The sequence below is a fragment of the Mobula birostris genome, chromosome 3 (genome assembly GCF_030028105.1).
Source record: "Mobula birostris isolate sMobBir1 chromosome 3, sMobBir1.hap1, whole genome shotgun sequence".
Classification (NCBI taxonomy): Eukaryota; Metazoa; Chordata; class Chondrichthyes; order Myliobatiformes; family Myliobatidae; genus Mobula; species Mobula birostris.
Genome location: NC_092372.1, coordinates 20,079,253 through 20,102,486, shown reverse-complemented (window position 1 = coordinate 20,102,486; position 23,234 = coordinate 20,079,253). Strand labels below are relative to the sequence as shown.

The following is a 23,234-nucleotide window of genomic DNA, read 5'->3' as shown; positions in this document are numbered from 1 at the left end:
TATACATATACTGTGATTGATTTACTTATTTATTATTATTATTTCTTTTCTTCTATATTATGTATTGCATTGAACTGCTGCTGCTAAGTTAACAAATTTCACGTCACATGCCGGTGATAATAAACCTGATTCTGATTCTATTTCCTTTTCCAGTGGTAAGTGGGTCAATCCATGATTAGCTGTCCTCTTGAATTTGACCTTAATACACACAAAGTAGATCCTGGTTCTCTATACTCACAAAAACTGAATGCTTGCAACTTTCCCAAAGCTGTTAAACTCTCTTCCAGCTTAAAATCAAACCACATTTCGCAAGTAACTGCCCAATTAACATATCAGAAGCTTCCCCAGATGCGTTGCCTACAAAAGCTGCTGTAGTCGGACACAGCCTTTGTCACTTTCATGATTCCTCTGAGCAGCACGGTCCTTCCTTAGTCCAATATGCTTTCCAACCAGAGACACAGAAGCTGCTACTAACAACTGTTTGTCCTCTGTTGGGAAACAGTTCATGGTGTATAGACAGTTGTGGCATCATCCAGTACCTTTCTTAATCTGCTTTCAATTGACTCTGTTATGGGAATGTGGCATATAAGTGGTGGCTAGATTTCCAATCAGGTTATAGTTGTCTCAGCCAAGCATGCCTCCACAATACTGGGCCTCCTGTTTTTACCACATGCAAGCCCAATGTGGCTCGTTGGTTGTTGTATTTCACTGTCAAGAATCCTGTTCCCACAGGAGTTACATTTTCTCTAGTAAAAGTTCTTAGTTGAATATCTGCAGGCTTCAGTTCAGTATTTTTGCTGTTCAAACTCATTTTGTGGAGAGACTGGAACAGCCAAGACAGGGTCCAATTCCATTTTAATTAATTTGCCATTCACTTCTGGTGTAGGCCAATAGTTTTCACGTTGTAAATCTGAAAGCTATCAGTCCTATGTCACTCTCATTATGATCAGATTTTTCATCAGCAGCATGAAGATTAGGCATCTTTTTGAAACTGCAGTTTGACTTTTTATCTTCCTCGTGCTGTCCATTTGTTCTTGTCTGCACAACATGCTCTCTGTACTTCTCCTACCTTGTTGCATTTTCTGCAAGTTTCACTTTCAAACCTGCACTGGTCTAGCGTATATGAGCTCCTGACATAATGGTAACACAATTTGTTCTGCAAGGCAGGTTTCTGTTTAGGTGTTACAATATTTTTCATTCTCACTTTCTGTCACAACCACAGATTTGGCAGCGCAGTAGATACGGCAATTGCGCTTGTGAATTTGCACGCGTCAGTTAATTATTATTTAATGGTGATAGTATTTAACTCCACACTTGTTGGCGTAGTGCTTGTCGAGACTTGAACGTGACATAGCTACGCTTCGTTATCTGCATTCCAACTTGTCCGAGAAATTGGACTGTCAAGTCAACTGACTCTGAAAACTAGCAGTATTCGTTTAATGCTTAGGTGTTCTTTTCAGCCACAGTGTAGGCTTCACTTTCCATTTGAGTGTTTTAGTCAATGGCCCCGTTTGGCCTAGTGTTTATTGTTTTTCTTTTTCCCTTTAGCATTGTTCGCATAAAAGTCTGTGAAATATCGACCCACGTCTTCAGAGTCAGTTAACTCGGCAGTCAATTTCTCAGGCAAGGTGGAATGCAGATAACGAAGCGTATCTATGTCCTATCCAACTCTCAACAAGCACTACGACAAGAAGAATGGAGTTAAATACTATCACGATTAAATAATAATTAGCTGACACGTGCAAATTCACAAGTGCAATTGTCGTATCTTTGCATTGTCAAATCTGTGGTTGTGACACCTTCATCCCTGACTGCAACTTAATTGTGTCCCTGGCTGCAATTTCCATTGATACAGCAATTTCACCTGTTCTTTTAAATGTGAGCGTGCTTCTTTTAGGAGCTGCTTTTAAATGCTTCCTTGTGAGATTCCACAAACTAAAGAATCTCTCGGTGCATCATTAAGCCCATCACCGAACTGACAATACTCAGACAATTTCTTCAATTCAGCCATGTATGCTGAAATCATTCTGCTTATGAAACTTAAAGCATTCTGCAATCAACATAGGTTTTGGTTCTAAATGTTCCTGCACTGCATTCATGATATCAGCCAAGCTCATTTCAGCTGGTTTGTTTGGAGCCGCTAAATATTTAAGCAAACTATATGCTTTCCGAACTATTACACTCAGCAGCACTGGCATTCATTTTTCATTGGCTCTTTCATTTGCTTCAATATACTGCTCAATTCATTCAATTTACATCATCCAGTTATCTGTTGTGCAATTGAACATGTCTATCTTTCCAGTGTAGTAATATCTGCATCTTATTTATTATCACCCAGTATTCAACTTGATCATCTCTCTCCCCTTCCAAAGAAAAACACACTAAGTTTTGTTTTTTAACTTGAACATCACTCTCTCCCTTACCAAAGAAAAACATGCTGTGCTTCAACAGGTAGGTAGTTGTCTCGGGTTCATTTTAAAACTTTCTCATCGTCACTGTTACATTTTGTAACTCCAGGAACTAATCAAAAGAAAACACAGGAGCCAGGATAGGTTTCATCTTAATCATTTTTGTTTAGTGAGGCCCTCACATATGACATGGTGACATGTTGATATATGCCTTCCACATACTTCTTACATATATCCTATAATGAATTATGTAAACAAACAAAAAATGCACAAAATATATACAATATTACTGAAATATTGAATATGCTACACCCTATGATTTTTTTTGAGATACAGAATGGTAATGGGCCTTCCAGTCCAATGGGGCTGCACCACCCAGTTACCCCCATCTGCTCAGTTACAGTAACTTACTAACCCATACGACTTTGGAATATGGGAAGAAAGCAGAGCACCCAGAGAAACCTATATGGTCACAGGGAGAAATTACAAATTCCATACAGACAGTGAATGTTCTGCTAGCCCTGGAGATAAAACAGCTCCCTAAGCCTTATAGGTTAAGAAACCAACTTTCGAACTTCCTCCAGAACTGGAAGAGACACGATTTTCTTGAAGAGAATCAGAATCAGAGCCATGTTTAACATCGCTAATGTCACTGTTTTCTTGTGGCAGCAGTACATTGCAATCATCATCATCATTACGTGCTGTGTCGTATGACATGGGCGATCATGGTCCATGACCTTGATTGTTCTTGGCAAATCTTTCTACTGAAGTGATTTGCCGTTGCTTTCTTCTGGGCAGTGTCTTTACATGGCAGGTGACCCCAGCCACTATCAATACTTTTCAGAGATTGTCTGCCTGGCGTCAGTGGTCGCATAATTAGGACTTGTGTTCTGCACCAGCTGCTCGTATGAACTTCCACCACCTGCTCCCATGGCTTCGTGTGACCCTGATTGGTTGGAGGGTGACGTTGGGGGTGCGTGGGTGCTAAGCAGGTGCTACACCTTGTCCAAGGACGACCTGCAGGCTAGCGGAGGGAAGGAGTGTCTTGTACCTCCTTTGGTAGAGATGTATCTCCACCCCACCACAGAACATTGGAAAACATAATACAGTAATAATAAATATTATAAATTATAAATTACAATAAGAAATATACATACTTAAATAAGTAGTACAAAAAGAGTAAGAAAAATAGTGAGGTCGTGCACTCAGAACAGGTTTGAAAAGGTTTATTACTGTTTAATGGCTAAAATTGATTTTATTATGGCTGTTACTTGATCATGGATTTATTGAGTATGCTGGCAAAAAATGAATCTCAGAGTTGTATATGTACTTTGATAATAAGTTTACTTTGAACTTTGAAATTGGCCAAGAAAATAATAATTTTCATTAAGAAGGAATTAATAGTACATCTACAAAAAAGAAATGACAGCTGAACATACGTGAAAACTTCAGATCCCCAGCCAGCAATTGCTGTGAACAAGCGAGGTCCAATATCCCTGGCAGGATTTAGTGAGTACTGGGAATTTGAACCCATGGACCAGCCGATGATCAGAACCACCAAGCCGATGGTGAAGGCTTCCAAGCCTGTCCGCACTGGGGTGTGCAAAGGATCCACAATGGTAAGAATGCAAAATATGAGCGCTGCAGTTCCAGTTGCCTGTAAGAAAACAAAAGAAAAGTGTTAGAATTCATTGAAGGAGTGACTCAAAGATCGATCTTCAAGGTGGTCTACACTGCTGCCAACCCAAGTGACCAGGCAGTGAGACAGGATCACTAAATACCTTCAAGGCAGAGATCGACAGACACCAGCTCTTCAAGGATATGGAGAGAGAGTGGGAAAGAGGCCAAGATCTGTTGAATGTTAAAAAGTTTGAGGGGCTGCCCGGCATATTCTTGATCCTGTAATTCACTTTGCTAATTTGTTACGTTCTCCTGAATCGCAATGACCTCGCCGTCAAATATCCAAACCTGCATGAAGGGGTGAAGGGGTTATGGCCCAGACACGGCAGGGGGCAACTGGAGTGGCATGGTAGTGTAGTAGTTAGCACAGTGCTTTACAGTACCAGCAACCCGGGTTCATTTCCCACCACTGCCTGTAAGGAGTTTGTACGTTGGATTTCCTCCGGGTGCTCTGGCTTCCTCCCAGCATCCAAAGACATACCAGTTGGTAGGTTAATGGTCATTGTAAACTGTCCCGTGATTGGTCCAGGGTTAAACCAGGGGATTGCTGGGTGATGCGGCCAGAAGGGCCAGTTGGGCCTATTCCTCACTAAGTCACAATAAGTAGTTAGATAGGTAAATAAATAACAGCAAGCTGGCCCACCCTGGGGAACAGGGAACACTGCAACTGCTCCAGAACCCTACTTAGTATCTTAAAATCACTAAGAGAAAAAGGCAGGTGTTTTCTCTACCTCAATAACCCTCCAGAACTGGCAAGATTCCCAAAGGAAAAGGATGCTCAACAAACTTAATCTTTAATTGCTCATTACATCAGCAAATTTTGTTCAAAGTTATTAGTGAGCTGTTAAAACAATCAAATATGACCTGTCCCGTGAGTTGGGCAGATGGAAAATGTGTGTCGGAACTTGTAAACTCTCTTTCTTACCTGATCAAAAATGCCAGTGAGTGCACTCACGTGTTCAAGTGGAAACGTTGTAAATATCCCAGCAGTCGAGTTTGGTCCAATGACTGTCAGCTGTTGATTGCCATGGAGCCACAACTTCTCTGTAATTAGAGAACAGTTATTAGTTCATATTTGAGACTCACCCCCGTCTTTTTTGCTCCTGGACAGCAATTTGTGATGTTCTTAGGGTGAAAGTTAAATATTACTCTTCTGAATTCATCAAAAATTATCAAAAATGCAGAACAATAGCTCTAGACATTGAGAATAAGAGTAAAACACAAAATATTTCAACAGGGCCACACAGGGATTAAGGCAGCGTACTTGGGAAGCAAGTAAATTATAAATAACTGAACTCTAGCAATCTGAATTGTTACTCACACGAGGACGTAGGAGCAATGTATCTATTCTCTGTATGTCTGGATTGTATTTTATGTTGCGTGTTTTATATAGGTTACGGTAATTTGTCACGTGAGGCGGCCCGTTGTAGAAGCGAAGAATATATTTTCATATCCACTCTTTGTCTTTACTTCAATTTAGTCTGGTTAGAGCCAGGAAGTGAACTTCGGGAATGATATTTTTGTAGATCTTTTAAATACGTTTAAATAATCATAACGCTAATTGGAATGCTGAAGTATGTTAAGATCGCTAAGGCTTAGTACCGCTAACACTGTTACTTCGTTACAGCGCTAGTTTCGTTTCGTTTGATTTTTATCATTACAAGATTGTTCATCTTAACAAAAGATCAAACATACTTTCTTCGACTTAGGACTTAGTTATTGTGGATAGCACGTCATACAGTGTCAACCCCGTGCTTAGTCTCTGAGCAGTTTTGGTTTGCTTTCAAATAACCGCTGTACTGGACTTTTTTTGATATATTTGAGTCTTTGGTTTTTCACAATCTGAACTCCACACAAACAATTGGGTATGTGCAGCCTCTGTGCTCACACCTGTTCAGTTATACTTAACCGGGTAGCTCTGACGTCGCCAGTCTACAGCGAACAGAGCTCAGAAAATACCAAAGGAATCTGCAACTACAGTAACATCTCCCATTAAGAGCAACAGAATCAGGTTTATCATCACTGACTTATGTCATTAAATTTGTTATTTTCCGGAAGCAGCACTGTGCAAGATCAAAAATTACTAATTAGACAGTCGATAGGTAGATAGGGCAAAAGTGGAATAGCCAAGTCGTGTTCATGGGCTATTCAGAAACCTGATGCAGAACAGAAAATGATGGAGGAACTCGGCAGGTCGGGCAAGATCTATGGAAGAGAATAAAGAGTCAACGTTTCGGGCTAAGACCCTTCATCAGGATTGGAGAAGTGGGAAGAAGCCGGAATCAAAAGGCGAGAGGGGGTAGGAGGAGGGGGATTGAATTGAGAAGCTGGGGGGGTGATGAGTGGAAACGGTAAAAGACAATCGAAGGCAGAATCTGATAGGGGAGGAGAGTGGACCATGGGGGAAAGGGAAGGAGGAGGGACACCAGAGAGAAGCGAGGAGAAGAGAAGGGATAAAAGGGAAGCACAGATGGGACATGGAAAATGGGAGAGTGGGGAGAAAGAAGCAGAAATTAGAGAAACCTGTATTTGTGCCATCAGGTTGGAGACTACCCAGATGGAATACAAGGTGCTGCTCCTCTAAACTGAGAGTGGCTTCATCGTGGCAGCAGAAGAGGCCGTGGACCAACACTTTGGGATGGGAATGGGAAATAGTATTAAAATGGGTGGCCACCAGGAAATGCATCTTATGTAGGTAAGTGGAGTGAAGGTGCTCGATGAAACAGTCCCCAGTCTACATCGGGTCTCACCATTGTGGAGGAAACCACTCTCAGATCCCCCTACATTGTCTCATCACACACTCCCAGGGTCAGACAGAAAGTGAAGCTCCCTCTACACTGTCTCATCACACACTCCCAGGGTCAGACAGAAAGTGAAGCTCCCTCTACACTGTCTCATCACACACTCCCAGGGTCAGACAGAAAGTGAAGCTCCCTCTACACTGTCTCATCACACACTCCCAGGGTCAGACAGAAAGTGAAGCTCCCTCTACACTGTCTCATCACACACTCCCAGGGTCAGACAGAAAGTGAAGCTCCCTCTACACTGTCTCATCACACACTCCCAGGGTCAGACAGAAAGTGAAGCTCCCTCTACACTGTCTCATCACACACTCCCAGGGTCAGACAGAAAGTGAAGCTCCCTCTACACTGTCTCATCACACACTCCCAGGGTCAGACAGAAAGTGAAGCTCCCTCTACACTGTCTCATCACACACTCCCAGAGTCAGACAGAAAGTGAAGCTCCCTCTACACTGTCTCATCACACACTCCCAGGGTCAGACACAAAGTGAAGCTCCCTCTACACTATGCCTCTGGACTTCGATGAGAAGATTGGTCCAAGACATTGCATAAAGCTGTTGTTCATTCAATCTATACACTCCTGAAGGTTTCCTGTTATGAACACATGATTGAAAAACTGTCGACCAGAATGATCTTTTCTTAAGATTAAGGTTGCTTACCAGAATTAGAAACCTCAATCATTCACAAGTAAAGCTCCAAATTAAGAATATAAAACTGAAAAGCATTTTTAAATTGATAAAACCTTTCACCAACATTGGGTAAACTGTAGAGCAAGGGTTCCCAACTTTTTTATGTCGTGGGCCCCTACCATTAACCAAGGGATCTGTAAATCCCAGACTGGGAATCCCTGTAAAAGAAAATAATGAAAGAACTCGTGAATCAGTATTTTTTTCTGAAATGTTTCTATAAATAATCATGGGACCAGTGTAGATCTGAGAATCAGCACATCATGTGTGACCCGGAATTTACTGATTGAAAAGTGATCTATTTGGTCATTTATCAAAATGCCACACAAAAAAACTTACTGTGAACATTGAAACTTGAGGTATTAAAAGTAAATCATCACTGTGGACAGAGGCATGGCAGGGAATCAGAGTAAATGGGCAAGATGAGCAGGCTTTCTGCTGTAAGGATTTTCGGGGAGACATTTTGGTCTTCCACATTTTTACATGAGATGAATTGCTACAAACATAACCCACCATTAACAACTGGCAAACTGTGAGGAAATTACTTTGAACTTTGAATTAAAAGTGACCCCAAGATTGAGAAGATCGGCAGCAGAAGCAGCATAGCATGCATGAAAACAGACTGTTTTACAAAAACTATATCGACTGGAATTTCAGTATATTCTTGTATGACCAAACCCGAGAAATATATACCATGTACACCTAAAAATTGCCCCCACCTATCATCCCTTCTGTCTCCCAACCTACCCCTTTCCCTCCCCTCCAGCTGCCTGTGGTCCTCCCCCCCATTGTCACCTCCCTTCACCAATCACCTCCTGGCCACTGTCTCACTCCATTGTTCCCCACCCTCTTTGCGCTGGCTTCCATCTCTACACTCAGTTCTGATGCGAGGCCTCAACGCAACTTTGACACCTCCGCTCCTCCGCTCCGTCCCCCACAACAGACAGGATCACCAGGTTGCCACCCACTTCAACGCTGCTTCCCACTCCCATTCAGATGTGTCCATACATGGCATCCTCTACTGCCATGATGAGGCTAAACTCAGGTTGGAAGAGCAACACCTCATATACCGTCTAGTCTCCAGCCCCTTGGTATGAACATAGAATTCTCCAACTTCCGATAATTCCCTCCCCCTCCCTTCCTCTATCCCTATTTCACTCTACCCTCTCCCCCAGCTGCCTACCACCTCCCTCATGGTTCCGCCTCCTTCTACTACCCATTGTGTTTTCCCCTATTCCTTCTTCACCTTTCCTGCCTATCACCTCCCTGCTTCTGCTCCCCCACCCCTTTATCTGGTTTTTCAACTGGAACCTACCAGCCTTCTCCTTCCCACCCTCTCCCCATCTTCTTTATAGGGCCTCTGCCCCTTCCCTCTTCACTCCTGACGAAGGGTTCGGGCCCGAAACATCGACTCATCGTTTCCACGGATGCTGCCTGACCTGCTGAGTTCCTCCAGCGTGTTGTGAGCGTTGCTCCTTCCCCATCCTTCCTCCTCAGCACCCTCCCCCACAGATACCACTCGAAGCACTAAATTCCTTCAGCAGATTACACGTTTCTCCTAGAAATTCACTGGCTCTGGAGTAATCTTAGAGTCATAAGCTGGTATCTTAGCATCTGATAAAGAGAATGAATGCACTCACAATGGGCAATCAACAAGTTAAGCCTGGGGTAGCATGGTGGTGTGGTGGTTAGTGTTTACTTTACAGTGCTAGTGACCACCAACTGGGGTTCAATTCCCACCACTGCCTATAGGGTGTTTGTACTTTCTCTCTGTGACCGCGTGGGTCTCTTCCGGGTTCCCTGATTTCAGAGTTCAAAGTAAATTTAAATAAATTATAAAAGTACATATTTGTCACCATATACAACCCTAAGATTTATTTTCTTGTGGGCATTCACAGTAAGTAAAAATAAATGCAATAGAATCAATGAAAAAGTGAACACGACAGAGACAGGCAAACAACCAATATGCAAAAGACAACAAACTGTGCTAACACATAAAGAAAAGAAACAATAATAATAATAATAAATAAGGAATAACTATCAAGAACACAAGTAGTAGAAAGTGAGACCAGAAGTTGTGGAATCAGTTCAGTGTGGCGGTGAGTGTAGTTATCCCCTACCACATTCCAAAGTTGTACGGTTAGGGTTAATGGGTTGTAGACGTGCTATTTTGGTGATGGAAGTGTGGCAACACTTGACCTCTGCCCAGCACAATCCTCACTGATAGGATTTGATGCTTACAGTACCTTGCACTTCAATGTATGTTTTGATGTGCACGTGACAAATAAAGTAATCTTTCTTTCTTTCTAATCAGGCTCCTAGTTATTCTACCCTAGAATAGAGATGAATGGGGGAATGTGGGGCTATATTATCAAGAAGCTTACCAAGAATGGGATGTCAAGAGACAGAAGAGGAAGTATTGTTTTTCACACTGTCACCTGTGGAGGGTCTGAACTGTCCCTACAGGTTATATGTACTTGGAAATTCCAATATGGAGAGCAATTGATTATTACCATTTTAAGATATCAAGACATATAAGAATTAGGCAGGTAATCAAGTTGAAATACATATTGACTATGACTTAAGTCAATGGTGAGGAAAAAAGTGTAAATAACACACACAAATAATGCTGGAGGAATTCAGCAGGTCAGGAAACATCTATGGAAATGAATAAACAGTCGATGTTTTGGGCTGAGACCCTTCGTCAGGGCTGGAAAGGAAGGGGGAAGGAGCCAGAATGAGAAGATGGGAAGGGGAGAGGAGTACAAGCTGGAAGGTGATAGGTGAAGCCAGCGTGAATAAGAAACGCACATAAATATTATTTCACCATTGCATTTAAACTGTATATGCTCAATAGTAATTATTTAATCACAAAGTGCTGGATGAACTCATCAGATCAGGCAGCATCTGTGGAGAAGAATCAACAGTCAATGTGCTGGCCGAGACCCTTTATCACAACCCTTCATCAGGACAAGGGTCTTGGCCCAAAATGTCAATTGTTCATTCCTCTCCACAGATGCTGCCTGACGTGCTGAGTTCTTCCAGCATCTTGCGTGTGTTCCTTTGGATTACCAACATCTGCAGAATCTCATGTTGGTAATTATTTAAGGTTTGCTTCAGGAAACATTGTGAAACTGGATTGCCATAGAAACCTACTCACCAAATTTGGGGCTGGAAGGCAGTATGTGGCAGGATTACTTGGGACTCGAGAGAAGAGGAAAGCACTGTACTGGTTACCGTATCATAGCTGTGACTTTGGGAAGCACTTTTCCTATCTCAGAATCAGATCTAATATCATTGACATACAGAAAGTTGTGAAATTTATGGTTTTGTGACAGCAGTACAGTGCAATACAGAATAATTTTTATAACAATAAATTATAATAAGAATATATATAAACAATAGACAATAAGTGCAGGAGTAGGCCATTCAGCCCTTCGAGCCAGCACCACCATTCACTGTGACCATGGCTGAGCATCCACAATCAGTACCCCGTTCCTGCCTTCTCCCCATATCCCTTGACTCCACTATCTTTAAGAGCTCTATCTAACTCTTTCTTGAAAGAATCCAGAGAATTGGCCTCCACAGCCTTCTGAAGCAGAGCATTCCACAGATCCACAACTCTCTAGGTGAAAAAGTTTTTCCTCAACTCCGTTCTAAATGGCCTACCCTTTATTCTTAAACTGTGGCCTCTGGTTCTGGGCTCCCCTAACATCGGGAACATGCTTCCCGCCTCCGGCATGTCCAATACCTTAATAATCTTATATGTTTCAATCAGATCCCTTCTCATCCTTCTAAATTCCAGTGTATACAAGCCCAGTCGCTCCAAGCTTTCAACATATGACAGTCCCGCCATCCCAGGAATTAACCTCATGAACCTATGCTGCACTCCCTCAATAGCAAGAATGTCCTTCCTCAAACTTGGAGACCAAAACTGTACACAATACTCCAGGTGTGGTTTCACCAGGGCCCTGGACAACTGCAGAAGGACCTCTTTGCCCCTATACTCAACTCCCCTTGTTATGAAGGCCAACATGCCTGCACGCTTACTTTCAGTGACTGATGAACAAGGATACATAGATCTTGTTGTACTTCCTCTTTTCCTAACTTGACACCATTCAGATAGTAATCTACCTTCCTGTTCTTGCCACCAAAGTGGATAACCTCACATTTATCCACATTAAACTGCATCTGACCACTCACCCAACCTGTCCAAGTCACCCTGCATTCTCATAACATCCTCCTCACATTTCAGTATATACATGTACACATATACAGTATACTAAATAAAATATATAGTGCAAAAGAGAGGGCAATAAAAGAAAATAATAGTGAAATCATGTACATGCGTTCACTGTCCATTTGGAAATCTAATGGCAGAGGGGAAGAAGATGTGCTTGAAAGACTGGGGTTTACACTAGACATTAAGGAGCAATTTCACATTTTACTGTCATATTGGGTGGCAGGGTGGAGATGCGTTTCTATCAAAGGAGGTGTAAGGCACTCCTTCCCTCCACTAGCCTTCAAATCACCCTTGGGGAAGGTGTAGCACCTGCTTTGTCCCTCAATCAGGGTCACGTGAAGTCATGGGAGCAGGTGGTGGATGGTGCATATCACAAGTCCTGGTTATGCGACCGCTGACGCCAGGCAGACAATCTCTGAAGAGTATTGATAATGGCTGGGGTCACCCATTTTGTAACGACACTGCCCAGAAAGAGGCAATGGCAAACCACTTCTGTAGAAAAATTTGACAAGGACAATCCTGGTCAAAGACCATGATCACCCATGTCATACGATACAGCACATAATGATGATGATGACTGTCATACTAACTAATTTCATTTTGTATATAGGAAATACTCACCATAATACAAACCAAACATTATTCCTGATCCAAGAAAGGCACCTACTGTTTGTGCCAAAAAGAAAAAGGGGAATTTTAACCAAGGCTCACAAGCAAGCAAGCACAGAGCAAAGGTCACTGCTGGATTCAGGTGAGCTCCTGCACAAACAATAAAAGAGATGTGAATTGATATACAGGTAGGGAGTCAAATCGGATAATGATGAACATTATTTGCTGTGATGGATTTTATCACACCAGTTCCATTTAATTACATGGCAAAGTACTACTGTACCTGCTACATTATGTATGACTGAGCTAACATCCCACATCTGTGGCTCAAGCTAACAGCACACTTAGCACTCAAGTCAGAAGCTTAACGTTCTTCCAGAGACCCAGGCATAAAAATGTAGGCTGGTCCATCATCGTCAGAAGCACCATCATCAATATACTCTTAGCTGCAGAGCTGCAGGCAAATTGTTCCATTGCACTGTTTGAGAGACAGCTGACTGATTTTCAATATCCTGTCCGACATTAAATCCTTAACTAATACTAAATTGCTAAAGAAATTGCTAAATTCAGTTTGCAATGTGTGGAAATTTGCAAATAGTGAATTGGTGGCAGCACGTCCTGCCAACAAAAATGCTATACTTAAATGCTTTTCTTGATTGCCACATGCCCTAAGATGTCCGGACAGGGACTTAAAAGTGCTTTATAAATACAACTGCCTGACCTGCTGTATGTGTTATTGTGGATTTCCAGCAACTGTAGAATCTCTTGTGTTTATACAAACATGCAGTATGTCCTTTATCTTGTCTTTGAATTCAACCAATGAAGCCTGAACTATTTGTTGACTATGACTTAATTTAGTGGTGAGAAAGAAGAGCTGTAAATAACAAATAATCTTTTCAATATTTCACCACAGGCATTTAAACTGTGTATGACAAATGGTAATTATTTAACATTTGTTTTAGGAAGCTTTGTGAAATTAGGTTGCCAAGGAAATTACTTTGAGGCTGGAAGTTCAAATTCAGGTTGGGGTCGGAATGTCCGTTGCAACTGGATGTGCCGCCATCTTGGAATCTGGCAATATATGTAAGATTAATTAGAATGAGAAATTTGAAATAAATCAGTGTTATGAAATGGATGCCTTTGGTTTATAAGGACTTTCTTTTTAAAAAAACATTTTATGATATTTAGCACTCCATGAAACATTAACACAGGAAAAAAAAATTCTCTCACCTTCAACAATGAGCAAGGATAGCTAGATGCCGTACATATCATTACATACAGTACTGTGCAAAAGTCTTGGGCCCATATATGTAGGTAGAGTGCCTAAGACTTTTGCACAGTACTGCATTTGACAATGTGGAACAGAGTGCAAGTTTGTAAATTTGGTGGGAGCAAAGGATGTTAGGAATGGCGAGGGTGGAGTGCCAAGGGAGGGGTGTGGGACAGGAGGCAGCGGAGTGCCACGTCGGAGGTGGCACGGGTGCAGATAGACCCATCCTCAAGACACTAGGTAAGGTCATTTGATTCCAAACAAATGGTTTAATGATCATTACAGAATGTCTCTCTGTTCTCCCTTCCCTTTTTCCCAAACATGATTCCCCTCTCCTTGACCCCTTCTCACCCTCAGTCCACAACAGTGATCCATAACAGAATCAGGTTTATCATCTCTCACATACATCATGAAATTTAATTTTTTGCAGCAGCAGCAGTACAGTGCAATACATAAAATTACGACAGTACTGTGCAAAAGTCTTAAGCACCCTAACTACAGAGATCACCTACTCTCTGTTTACATTTTAGGAGGCATGTTTTTTGCTGTAGAGCAGGTGCCCAGTTGTCTCTGCATAGTAGACCCATAACAGAGAAAGAAGACATTTTTCTCTTTATGTTTGTTTGCTTAATAATTTACTTTTAACTTACTGGAAAGCCTTTCTCTTAGAACATGATACTAATCCAAGAGGTCAGAAAAGCCACTTCTATCAGCAAGTTGGCTGTGGCATGTCCTGCTAACAATAGGGCTACATGTAAAGGCTTATCATTGATCGTTACTTCAGTGAGATGACAGGAGTTTTGGCATAACTCAGCTGTTTTTCACAAGAGTGCTATGTTCAAAGTTCAAGGTAAATTTATTATCAAACTACATATGCTATATGTCACCATATACAATCCTGAGATTCATCTTATTGTCGGCATACTCAGTAAATCTATAGGATAATAACCATATCAGGTTCAATGAAAGACCGCCCTATTTGGATGTTCCACCAGAATGCAGAAGACAACAAACTGTATGAATACAAAAAAAGAAATAATAATAATAAATAAATAAGCAATAAATATCGAGAACCTGAGATGAAGAGTCCTTGAGAGTGAAATCATTGGCTGTGGGAACATTTCAATAATGGGGCAAGTGAAGTCGAGTGAAGGTATTCCCTTTGGTTCAAGTGTCTGAAGTTTGAGGGATGATGCACTATCAATTACTCCAAAAGACTGGAAGTAGAGTAAATACTGAAAGGAGGACATAAATAATCTTCCAGAAATAGTAGGGGACAGAGGGTCCAGTGAGATGGAGGGACTGAGCGAAATACATGTTAGTAGGGAAGTGGTGTTGGGTAAATTGAAGGGATTAAAGGCAGATAAATCCCCAGGGCCAGATGGTCTGCATTCCAGAGTGCTTAAGGAAGTAGCCCAAGAAATAGTGGATGCATTAGTGATAATTTTTCAAAACTCATTAGATTCTGGAATAGTTCCTGAGGATTGGGGGGTGGCTAATGTAACCCCACTTTTTAAAAAAGGAGGAAGAAAAAAACCGGGGAATTATAGACCGGTTAGCCTAACGTCGGTGGTGGGGAAACTGCTGGAGTCAGTTATCAAAGATGTGATAACAGCACATTTGGAAAGCGGTGAAATCATCGGACAAAGTCAGCATGGATTTGTGAAAGGAAAATCATGTCTGACGAATCTCATAGAATTTTTTGAGGATGTAGAGTGGATAGGGGAGAACCAGTGGATGTGGTATATTTGGATTTTCAAAAGGCTTTTGACAAGGTCCCACACAGGAGATTAGTGTGCAAACTTAAAGCACAGGGTATTGGGGGTAAGGTATTGATGTGGATAGAGAATTGGTTAGCAGACAGGAAGCAAAGAGTGGGAATAAACGGGACCTTTTCAGAATGGCAGGCAGTGACTAGTGGGGTACCGCAAGGCTCAGTGCTGGGACCCCAGTTGTTTACAATATATATTAATGATTTGGATGAGGGAATTAAATGCAGCATCTCCAAGTTTGCGGATGACACGAAGCTGGGCGGCAGTGTTAGCTGTGAGGAGGATGCTAAGAGGATGCAGGGTGACTTGGATAGGTTAGGTGAGTGGGCAAATTCATGGCAGATGCAATTTAATGTGGATGTGTGAAGTTATCCACTTTGGTGGCAAAAATAGGAAAACAGATTATTATCTGAATGGTGGCCGATTAGGAAAAGGGGAGGTGCAACGAGACCTGGGTGTCATTATACACCAGTCATTGAAAGTGGGCATGCAGGTACAGCAGGCGGTGAAAAAGGCGAATGGTATGCTGGCATTTATAGCAAGAGGATTCGAGTACAGGAGCAGGGAGGTACTACTGCAGTTGTACAAGGCCTTGGTGAGACCACACCTGGAGTATTGTGTGCAGTTTTGGTTCCCTAATCTGAGGAAAGACATCCTTGCCATAGAGGGAGTACAAAGAAGGTTCACCAGATTGATTCCTGGGATGGCAGGACTTTCATATGAAGAAAGACTGGATGAACTAGGCTTGTACTCGTTGGAATTTAGAAGATTGAGGGGGGATCTGATTGAAACGTATAAAATCCTAAAGGGATTGGACAGGTTAGATGCAGGAAGATTGTTCCCGATGTTGGGGAAGTCCAGAACGAGGGGTCACAGTTCGAGGATAAAGGCGAAGCCTTTTAGGACCGAGATTAGGAAAAACTTCTTCACACAGAGAGTGGTGAATCTGTGGAATTCTCTGCCACAGGAAACAGTTGAGGCCAGTTCATTGGCTATATTTAAGAGGGAGTTAGATATGGCCCTTGTGGCTACGGGGGTCAGGGGGTATGGAGGGAAGGCTGGTGCAGGGTTCTGAGTTGGATGATCAGCCATGATCATAATAAATGGCGGTGCAGGCTCGAAGGGCCGAATGGCCTACTCCTGCACCTATTTTCTATGTTTTCTATGTTTTATTAGCAGTAAAATGTGACCTCAACCGAGCTGAGTATCTGCCCTGGACTGAGGGGAGGAGCAGTGGCACAATCGCCTTTATTCAGGGGTCTGTGGGAGGAGCCACAGGAGCAGTCAGCAGAAGAGCGTGTCCAGGCAGGTAACCCAGTTACAACCTATATATATATATATATATATATATATATATGGTTTACCACAAGGGGTAACTGTTCCTCAACCTGGTGGTGTGAGTCCTGAGGCTCCTGTACAACCTCCTTGAGAAGAGTGCATGTCTAGGGTGGTGGGGGTCCCTGATGATGGATGCTGCTTTCCTGCGACAGCATTTCATGTAGATGTGCTCGATGGTGAGGAGGGCTTTACCCATGATGAAGCATCTTATGTGCACTTGAGAGGGTAGTTTAAGATGGTGCTTCTGGTGGCGGTGTGTCACCTACATTTTTGTGCCTAGGACTCTGCTGATTCATTAAGCTGTTGACTTGAGAGGTAAGTGGAGATATTGTGATAAAAAACATTAGTAAATAATAATGTGTGGGCTGAACTCCACCATGGACAGTCTCAAGCTCGGCTGTGAAAGGAGGAGGGTTGGGAATGGGGTGAGCAACCCCATCCCATAAAATCCCAGAAACACCAACAGAAGCTCAGGAGACCTCATCTCTTTACAGCTGGGGACAATTTGATACACGGGCCCAGGACAGAGGACTCTGGCGAGCTGCTGTCAGCAGCTTATGCCCCAGGAGGGGTGATGAACTTTACAACAACCTGAGCACTGCCCGCAGCACGTCCTTAGGTTGTGCTGCTTGTTAACACAAGTGATGGATTTCACTGTATGTTTTGATGCAGATGCAATAAATAAATGTATCTGAATCTGAATAATGGCACCTAGACTCTGTCCCGTGAGATGGAAACAAGTTGTTCCACCAACCTCCAATCACTCACTTAACTCTAATCCCCCTCTGCACCTAGAGTGTTGCGAGCAGTGGGTCAAAAGGCCTATGTACAGCATGGGCAAGCTGGGCCAAAGGGCCTGATTTTTTTTTACATGTTACATTATTGTATGACTAACTGACTGCATCGTCAACTTCTGAAGGGGCAGCCACATTTTAATAACCTCTAAATGGCATCATATGAAATGATTAGACTTTATTTTGTCTTTTGACTTAATCACACTCTCAGTGGAAATGAAGTTACTGCACCCGATCTCTCAGTCTTTCTTTCAGAGAAGGATTGCACTTTCTGCAGATTCTCTTCCCTATGGTTGCATTTTGACCAGGTGGAAAGGAAATACTTTTTGTGAAAGGTGCATATTTTGGAACATTGTGCATAAAAGTCTAAAAATCCTTTAATTCTTCATCTAAAAAAAAATCACATACCTGACACTTTACTGGTTACCAATATGCCTAGAGCTACTGCAAATCCGATGGCAAAAGTTACGGACAGAAATTCAGTGTGAGTGCCGCAGCTGAGTGTGAACTGCGCTATTGCTCCACAGCTAAGCATCTGCAAAGAAAAGGCACCAAGAATTAATGGATCAGCATTTACTCTGTTGTAGCTTCATGTGTAACTAAAGAGAAGCAGACGATCAATTTAGATTTTCAAAGACATCACTTGGGTAGGGGGAAACAGGGAAGGAAGTAGTTTGTCATTGTAATTTAATGACTCTGTCATGATATCGCAGTGTCAATCTTGCACTTTAGTTTTTGGCTATCTGTAACAGTCAAGCTCAAATCTCAGGTCAAGTCAAGTCAAGTCTACCGTCATTTAATTATGTATATGTAGACTGTCAAACAAGACAACGTTTCTCCGAACCAGGGTATAAAGTACAGTAGTACAAATAACACACAGTAACTTATGAAAGTAAGGATAAAATCTGTAGATGAATCACACATAAATAACACAAAGTGCATTCATTAAATATTGTAAGGTAGGGAACCGATTAACAGGTAGTTATAATGCACTAGGCAAGATTTGTCCTATAATTTAATATCCTCCTCTTAAATCTAAAAGTTAAGCTCAACAGATATGTCAACATTACATTTAAAAGCAAATAAAATGATGAGCTGTCTGTAATTGAGTGAGTAGTTATGACTCTAATGCCAGTCTGCTGAGACTCCTCAAACAGTGGATGTGCACCCATGTGCAGTCATATTGCAGACAGTTGTGGAAAAGGGTAGGGGAATTATCTGACACCATTGGATGTGATTACTTGTCAGGCAGCACATTTAAATTCCTCTAGGCCTTTTTGTGTCTTTTTTAATGCCTCATCATTTGGAAATTTAGAAATTCTATTCAAAAAAGAAATGGAATCTTTAAACATACATGAAAATTTAAGTTAATGCATTTGTTTCACTTAAATATATTTTTTAACTGTTGAAGGAATATATTAATTAAAAACAAGTAACTATAAAGACATAAATAACTAACAGTTTTAAGACAAACAAATATTAACATAAAATTACACTTTACATAGTGTATATGCAAGGAAATTACCAGGGTAATACAGAATATTTATGCTGATTTCTTATTTTAAATTTACTTTATGAATTAACCTGCAGTTATTATTTTGAATTAATCATTGTGCTGTAAATTTTTGAAACAGAAGACATCAAACTTCTCAGTAATAAATAACGACAAAAATCAGTGGGAAAATTCACCGTATGAATGAGCGTTCCCAAACATTCAGCCAGGCACTGTTTTACCAGAATACTTCGAACTCTCAGCAGAAGGGACATTTTTCTGAGGATCTCCTCTTGCTTCCCCATTTTTGATCAGTTTTCGGGAGAAGGAGTTGCTGATGCAAACCACTTTCAGTCCGGTGCAATGTCAGTCCTTTGAGCACTGAATGTCCCTTTAAATATGCTCAGAAAGTCATTAAAACTTCCATCAAATACGAGTTAAAGCAAGGGTACTCAGCATGCATCAGACTCAATATCAGTTACTGTATTAAAACCGGTGTCTTGTTAGAGCATATCTTACTTTAAGTAAAACTATGAATCTTTTCCGAACAAGAGAACTTATTCCCATCAAATGTATGAAATTCTTCGCAATTTTAGCTTATAATAAATGATCAAGTTTAAAACAGGGAAGCGGATCTCAAGCTCCTAATTTGGGTTCAGCTAATATTTCATTGAATTTAAATTCAATCAGCTAGATTATTGCCGTACAGCGTGACAGACCATTCAGCCCCTATATCTATGCTAACCAGGGAGCACCCACCTGTATTAATCCTACCTTGCCACACCTGTTCTAGAAACCTGGTGATGAAAAACATGGATAGATGGAACCACTGTATTGTGACAGTAGTTTCAGATTTAAGCTATAAAATTCCTACAATTCAAATGAAATAGTGCCTGAAGAGCAACAAAATGACTGTGACAATAACCACTTTTACAGGACAGATCCTCAAGGCATGTGGGCTGCTAAGCAGCTCAGAACCTTTTTTATTATTTAAATGGAATAAAAATATCATTCTAGACAGAATCTGTTAAATTTGCTATTGTAAAATCCAAGTTATTTTTGAAACAATGTACACCAAAAGAAGCTGCATTTGTATAGCACCTTCCTGACTGACCAAGGCACTTCGTTCTTCCTTGGGATCCTTTCCTGTTTACCATCCCCAGTTGTGGCCTAGGAGGCAGATAATAGTCAAATTTTTTTTAAAAGGCCTAGAGTGGATGTGGATGTTTTGCACAGCAGGGGGAGTCTAGGACCAGAGAGCACAGCCTCAGAATAGAGGGAGAGAGATGAGGAAGAATTTCTTTAGCCAGAGGGTGGAGAATCTGTGGAATTCATTGCCACTGACAACTGTGGAGGCCAAGTCATTGGGTATATTTAAAGCAGTAGTTGATAGGTTCTCGATTAGTAAGCGTGCCAAAGGTAATATGGAGAAGGCAGAAGGATGGGGTTGAGAGAGATCATAAACCATCCATGGTAGAGCAGACTTGATGGGAGAGATGACCTAATTCTTCTCCTTTGCCTTCCTTTCTAAATGAGAAAAATGAAGCCATTACATTTTACTGATAAGTAACAACTTAAATGACAAAGACCAAAGGGATCTGAAAATGCATGAATAATAACAGAACAGGTTAATAGGTTATTAAAGAACATAAAAACAAGAACCTTTTTCTTGAAATAAAAGAATAAGGGGTATACTAAACAGATGGAGAACCATATGATTCAGTTCATCATACTATGACAGCAATAAAGGGACAATGATTGTGGTGGGAAATAATTTACAAGAACACAGATTTACTGTTTGACGTAATTTGCCGTTTCTGGAAATTGGCTTTGAAATGGTGACTGATAATTGACAGTGGGCTGAATATTCATTTTGAAACAACAAATGGAATCTATCCAAGAATACCAATAGGAACAGAGGTAGGAAAGGAGTGTTGCCTGATTTGTTTTCCCCCACACGGTTCATTAAATACAGGAATAATATCACGAGATTTCAATACAGCAACTGTTGCTCCAAATTTTAAACAAGGTCAGAAGTGTGATCTTGGGAGTTATGGACCTATTAGCTAAACATTAAATTACTGAAAAATAAACAATAGTCTATTATAAAGGAAGCAGTTAAAGTGTTTTAGCAAAGATTTCTAAAAGGCATGACATGCCTCACAAATTTGTTGGAATCCATGAGGATCAAACTACTTGTCCTAGTCCAAAAGTGAAAATGTTGTGTATTGTGGGACTATGAAATGAATAAGAGAGTTCTCAAAGTGTCTGTACCTGGGGCAATATCTGTAGATATGGAAGCAAAGTTCACGTTTCGACAAAATTCAAAGAATATATATTATTCAAGTATGTATGCAGCACCCAACCCTGAAATTCGTCTTCCCCACAGACAGCCTCGAAATAAAGAACCATGGAACCAAGCTGTTCAAAGAGAAATATCAAACCCCACCCTCCCCCCCACGTGCAGAAAAGAATTGCATAAACAGCAGTAAAAAAAGAGTGAAAGCACAGAATACAAAACATGAAATCAAAAGCCTTATTTCAGTTCAGCTCAGTATTAATTATCTCAGCCACCCCGATTCAAAATCGCCCAGAAGTAGTATCAAAAAAGAGCGACCAGAACTAGAACACATCATAAACCTGAATTAGAGTTCAAATCTACAAACCTCGGTGATTAAACCTTGCTCCAATATCATTCTCCAACAGCATCGAGGGAGAGAGAGCGAAATCACTCAAACACAAGGACATTCCCTCGGGAGCAGTGAGCAAGAAGGAGAGAGAAATCACCACATGCAGACACCTTCTCCAGCAGTAGCCAGCGAGAGGTTAGTAGACAGTACTGAACACTCGCTTACCCTCTGTACCCACCTCAATGAACCCGTAACTAAACATGTTACGTTATGGTAAAATGGAACCGAGGTCCTGGCATTTAACTCTGTAATCAGTTAAGGTGCTACACAAAGTGTCCATTCACCTCCTCCCTCACCTCCATTCACAGTCCTTCTAGGAGAGGCAACACTTCACTTGTGAATCTGTTGAGGTCATCTACTGCATCCAATGCTCCCTATGCAGCTTCCTCTACGTCCACCCTGACGTAGACTGGGGGAGCACTTTGATGAGCACATTCGCTCCATCTACAAAATGGAGGATTTCTCAGTGGCCGACCATTTTAATCCCAATCCTCATTCCCATTCTGACATGTTGGTCCATGGTCTCCTCTACTGCCATGATGAGGTCACTCTTAGGTTGGAGGAGCAACACCTCACAGTCCATTTGAGTAGCCTCCAAACTGATAGCACTAACTTTGATTTCTCTAATTTCTCGTAATTTCCCCCTCCCCCTCCCTCTTCTTCCATTCCCCACCCGGACTCCCCTCTTACTTCTTCTCTTCACCTGCCTGATACTCTCCTCTTTCCACTTCTCTCTTGGTCCACTCTTCTATCAGATTCCTTCTCCTCCAGCCCTTTACTTTTCCCTTTATCACCTCCCAGCTTTCTACTTCTGACCCACTAGCCCACCCACTCGACTTCAACTATCACTTTCTTGCTTGTACTCCTTCCCCTCTCCCACCCCTCCCTTCTTATTCTGTCTTCTTCCCCCTTCCTCTCCAGTCTTGATGAAGGGTCTCAGCCCAAAATGTCGACAGGTCTCACTTCCATAGATGCTGCCTGGCCTGCAGAGTTCCTCCAGCATTTTGTGTGCATTACTCTGGATTTCCAGCCTCTGCAGAATCTTTTCTGTTGCTGATTTTCAACAGGGTTTTAAGAACGTGCCTCTAGAGTCTAGACTAAGGGAAGTCGTAGCTTTACTGAACACTTGTGTCCAGCAATGCCCCATATTGCAAGTGCAAACTGCTGTTGTTGAAAAGAATAGTTAATCGACATCAATAAAAAGAAAATACTGCAAATGCTAACCAACTCGATGGCCATTTTCACCATTTTCCAAGGGTTTTCCCCAGTCTTCCAGCATTTTGGTTAATATTTGCAATTTACTTGAAATGGAAGAAGATTCCTAACCTGTTGAGGTTGAAAGGTTCAAAGGTATGTTTACTGTCAAAGAAATGTATACAATATACATTCTGAAATTCTTTTTCTTTGCAAACATCCACAAAAATGGAGGAGTGCCCCAAAGAATGACAGTT

General features: G+C 41.6%; 1 protein-coding gene across 3 annotated transcripts in view; it reads right to left on the bottom strand.

Moving 5' to 3' along the window:
- Positions 1-19,489, bottom strand: part of LOC140194926 (aquaporin-3-like) — a 29,299-nt gene extending 9,810 nt beyond the window's left edge. Inside the window, exons 1-5 of one of the 3 annotated variants that reach the window (XM_072252338.1) lie at positions 19,291-19,489; positions 18,010-18,136; positions 12,440-12,577; positions 5,044-5,132; positions 3,848-4,065 (exon numbers count right to left, since the gene is read on the bottom strand). In XM_072252338.1, the coding sequence (XP_072108439.1) occupies positions 3,848-4,065; positions 5,044-5,132; positions 12,440-12,577; positions 18,010-18,136; positions 19,291-19,398 (680 nt within the window). In that variant the 5' untranslated portion in view covers positions 19,399-19,489. Of the gene's footprint in view, positions 1-3,847; positions 4,066-5,013; positions 5,133-12,439; positions 12,578-18,009; positions 18,137-19,290 lie in introns of all 3 variants that reach the window. The other 2 variants (XM_072252337.1, XM_072252339.1) reach the window with 2 other exon arrangements.
- Between the last annotated feature and the right edge of the window lie 3,745 nt (positions 19,490-23,234).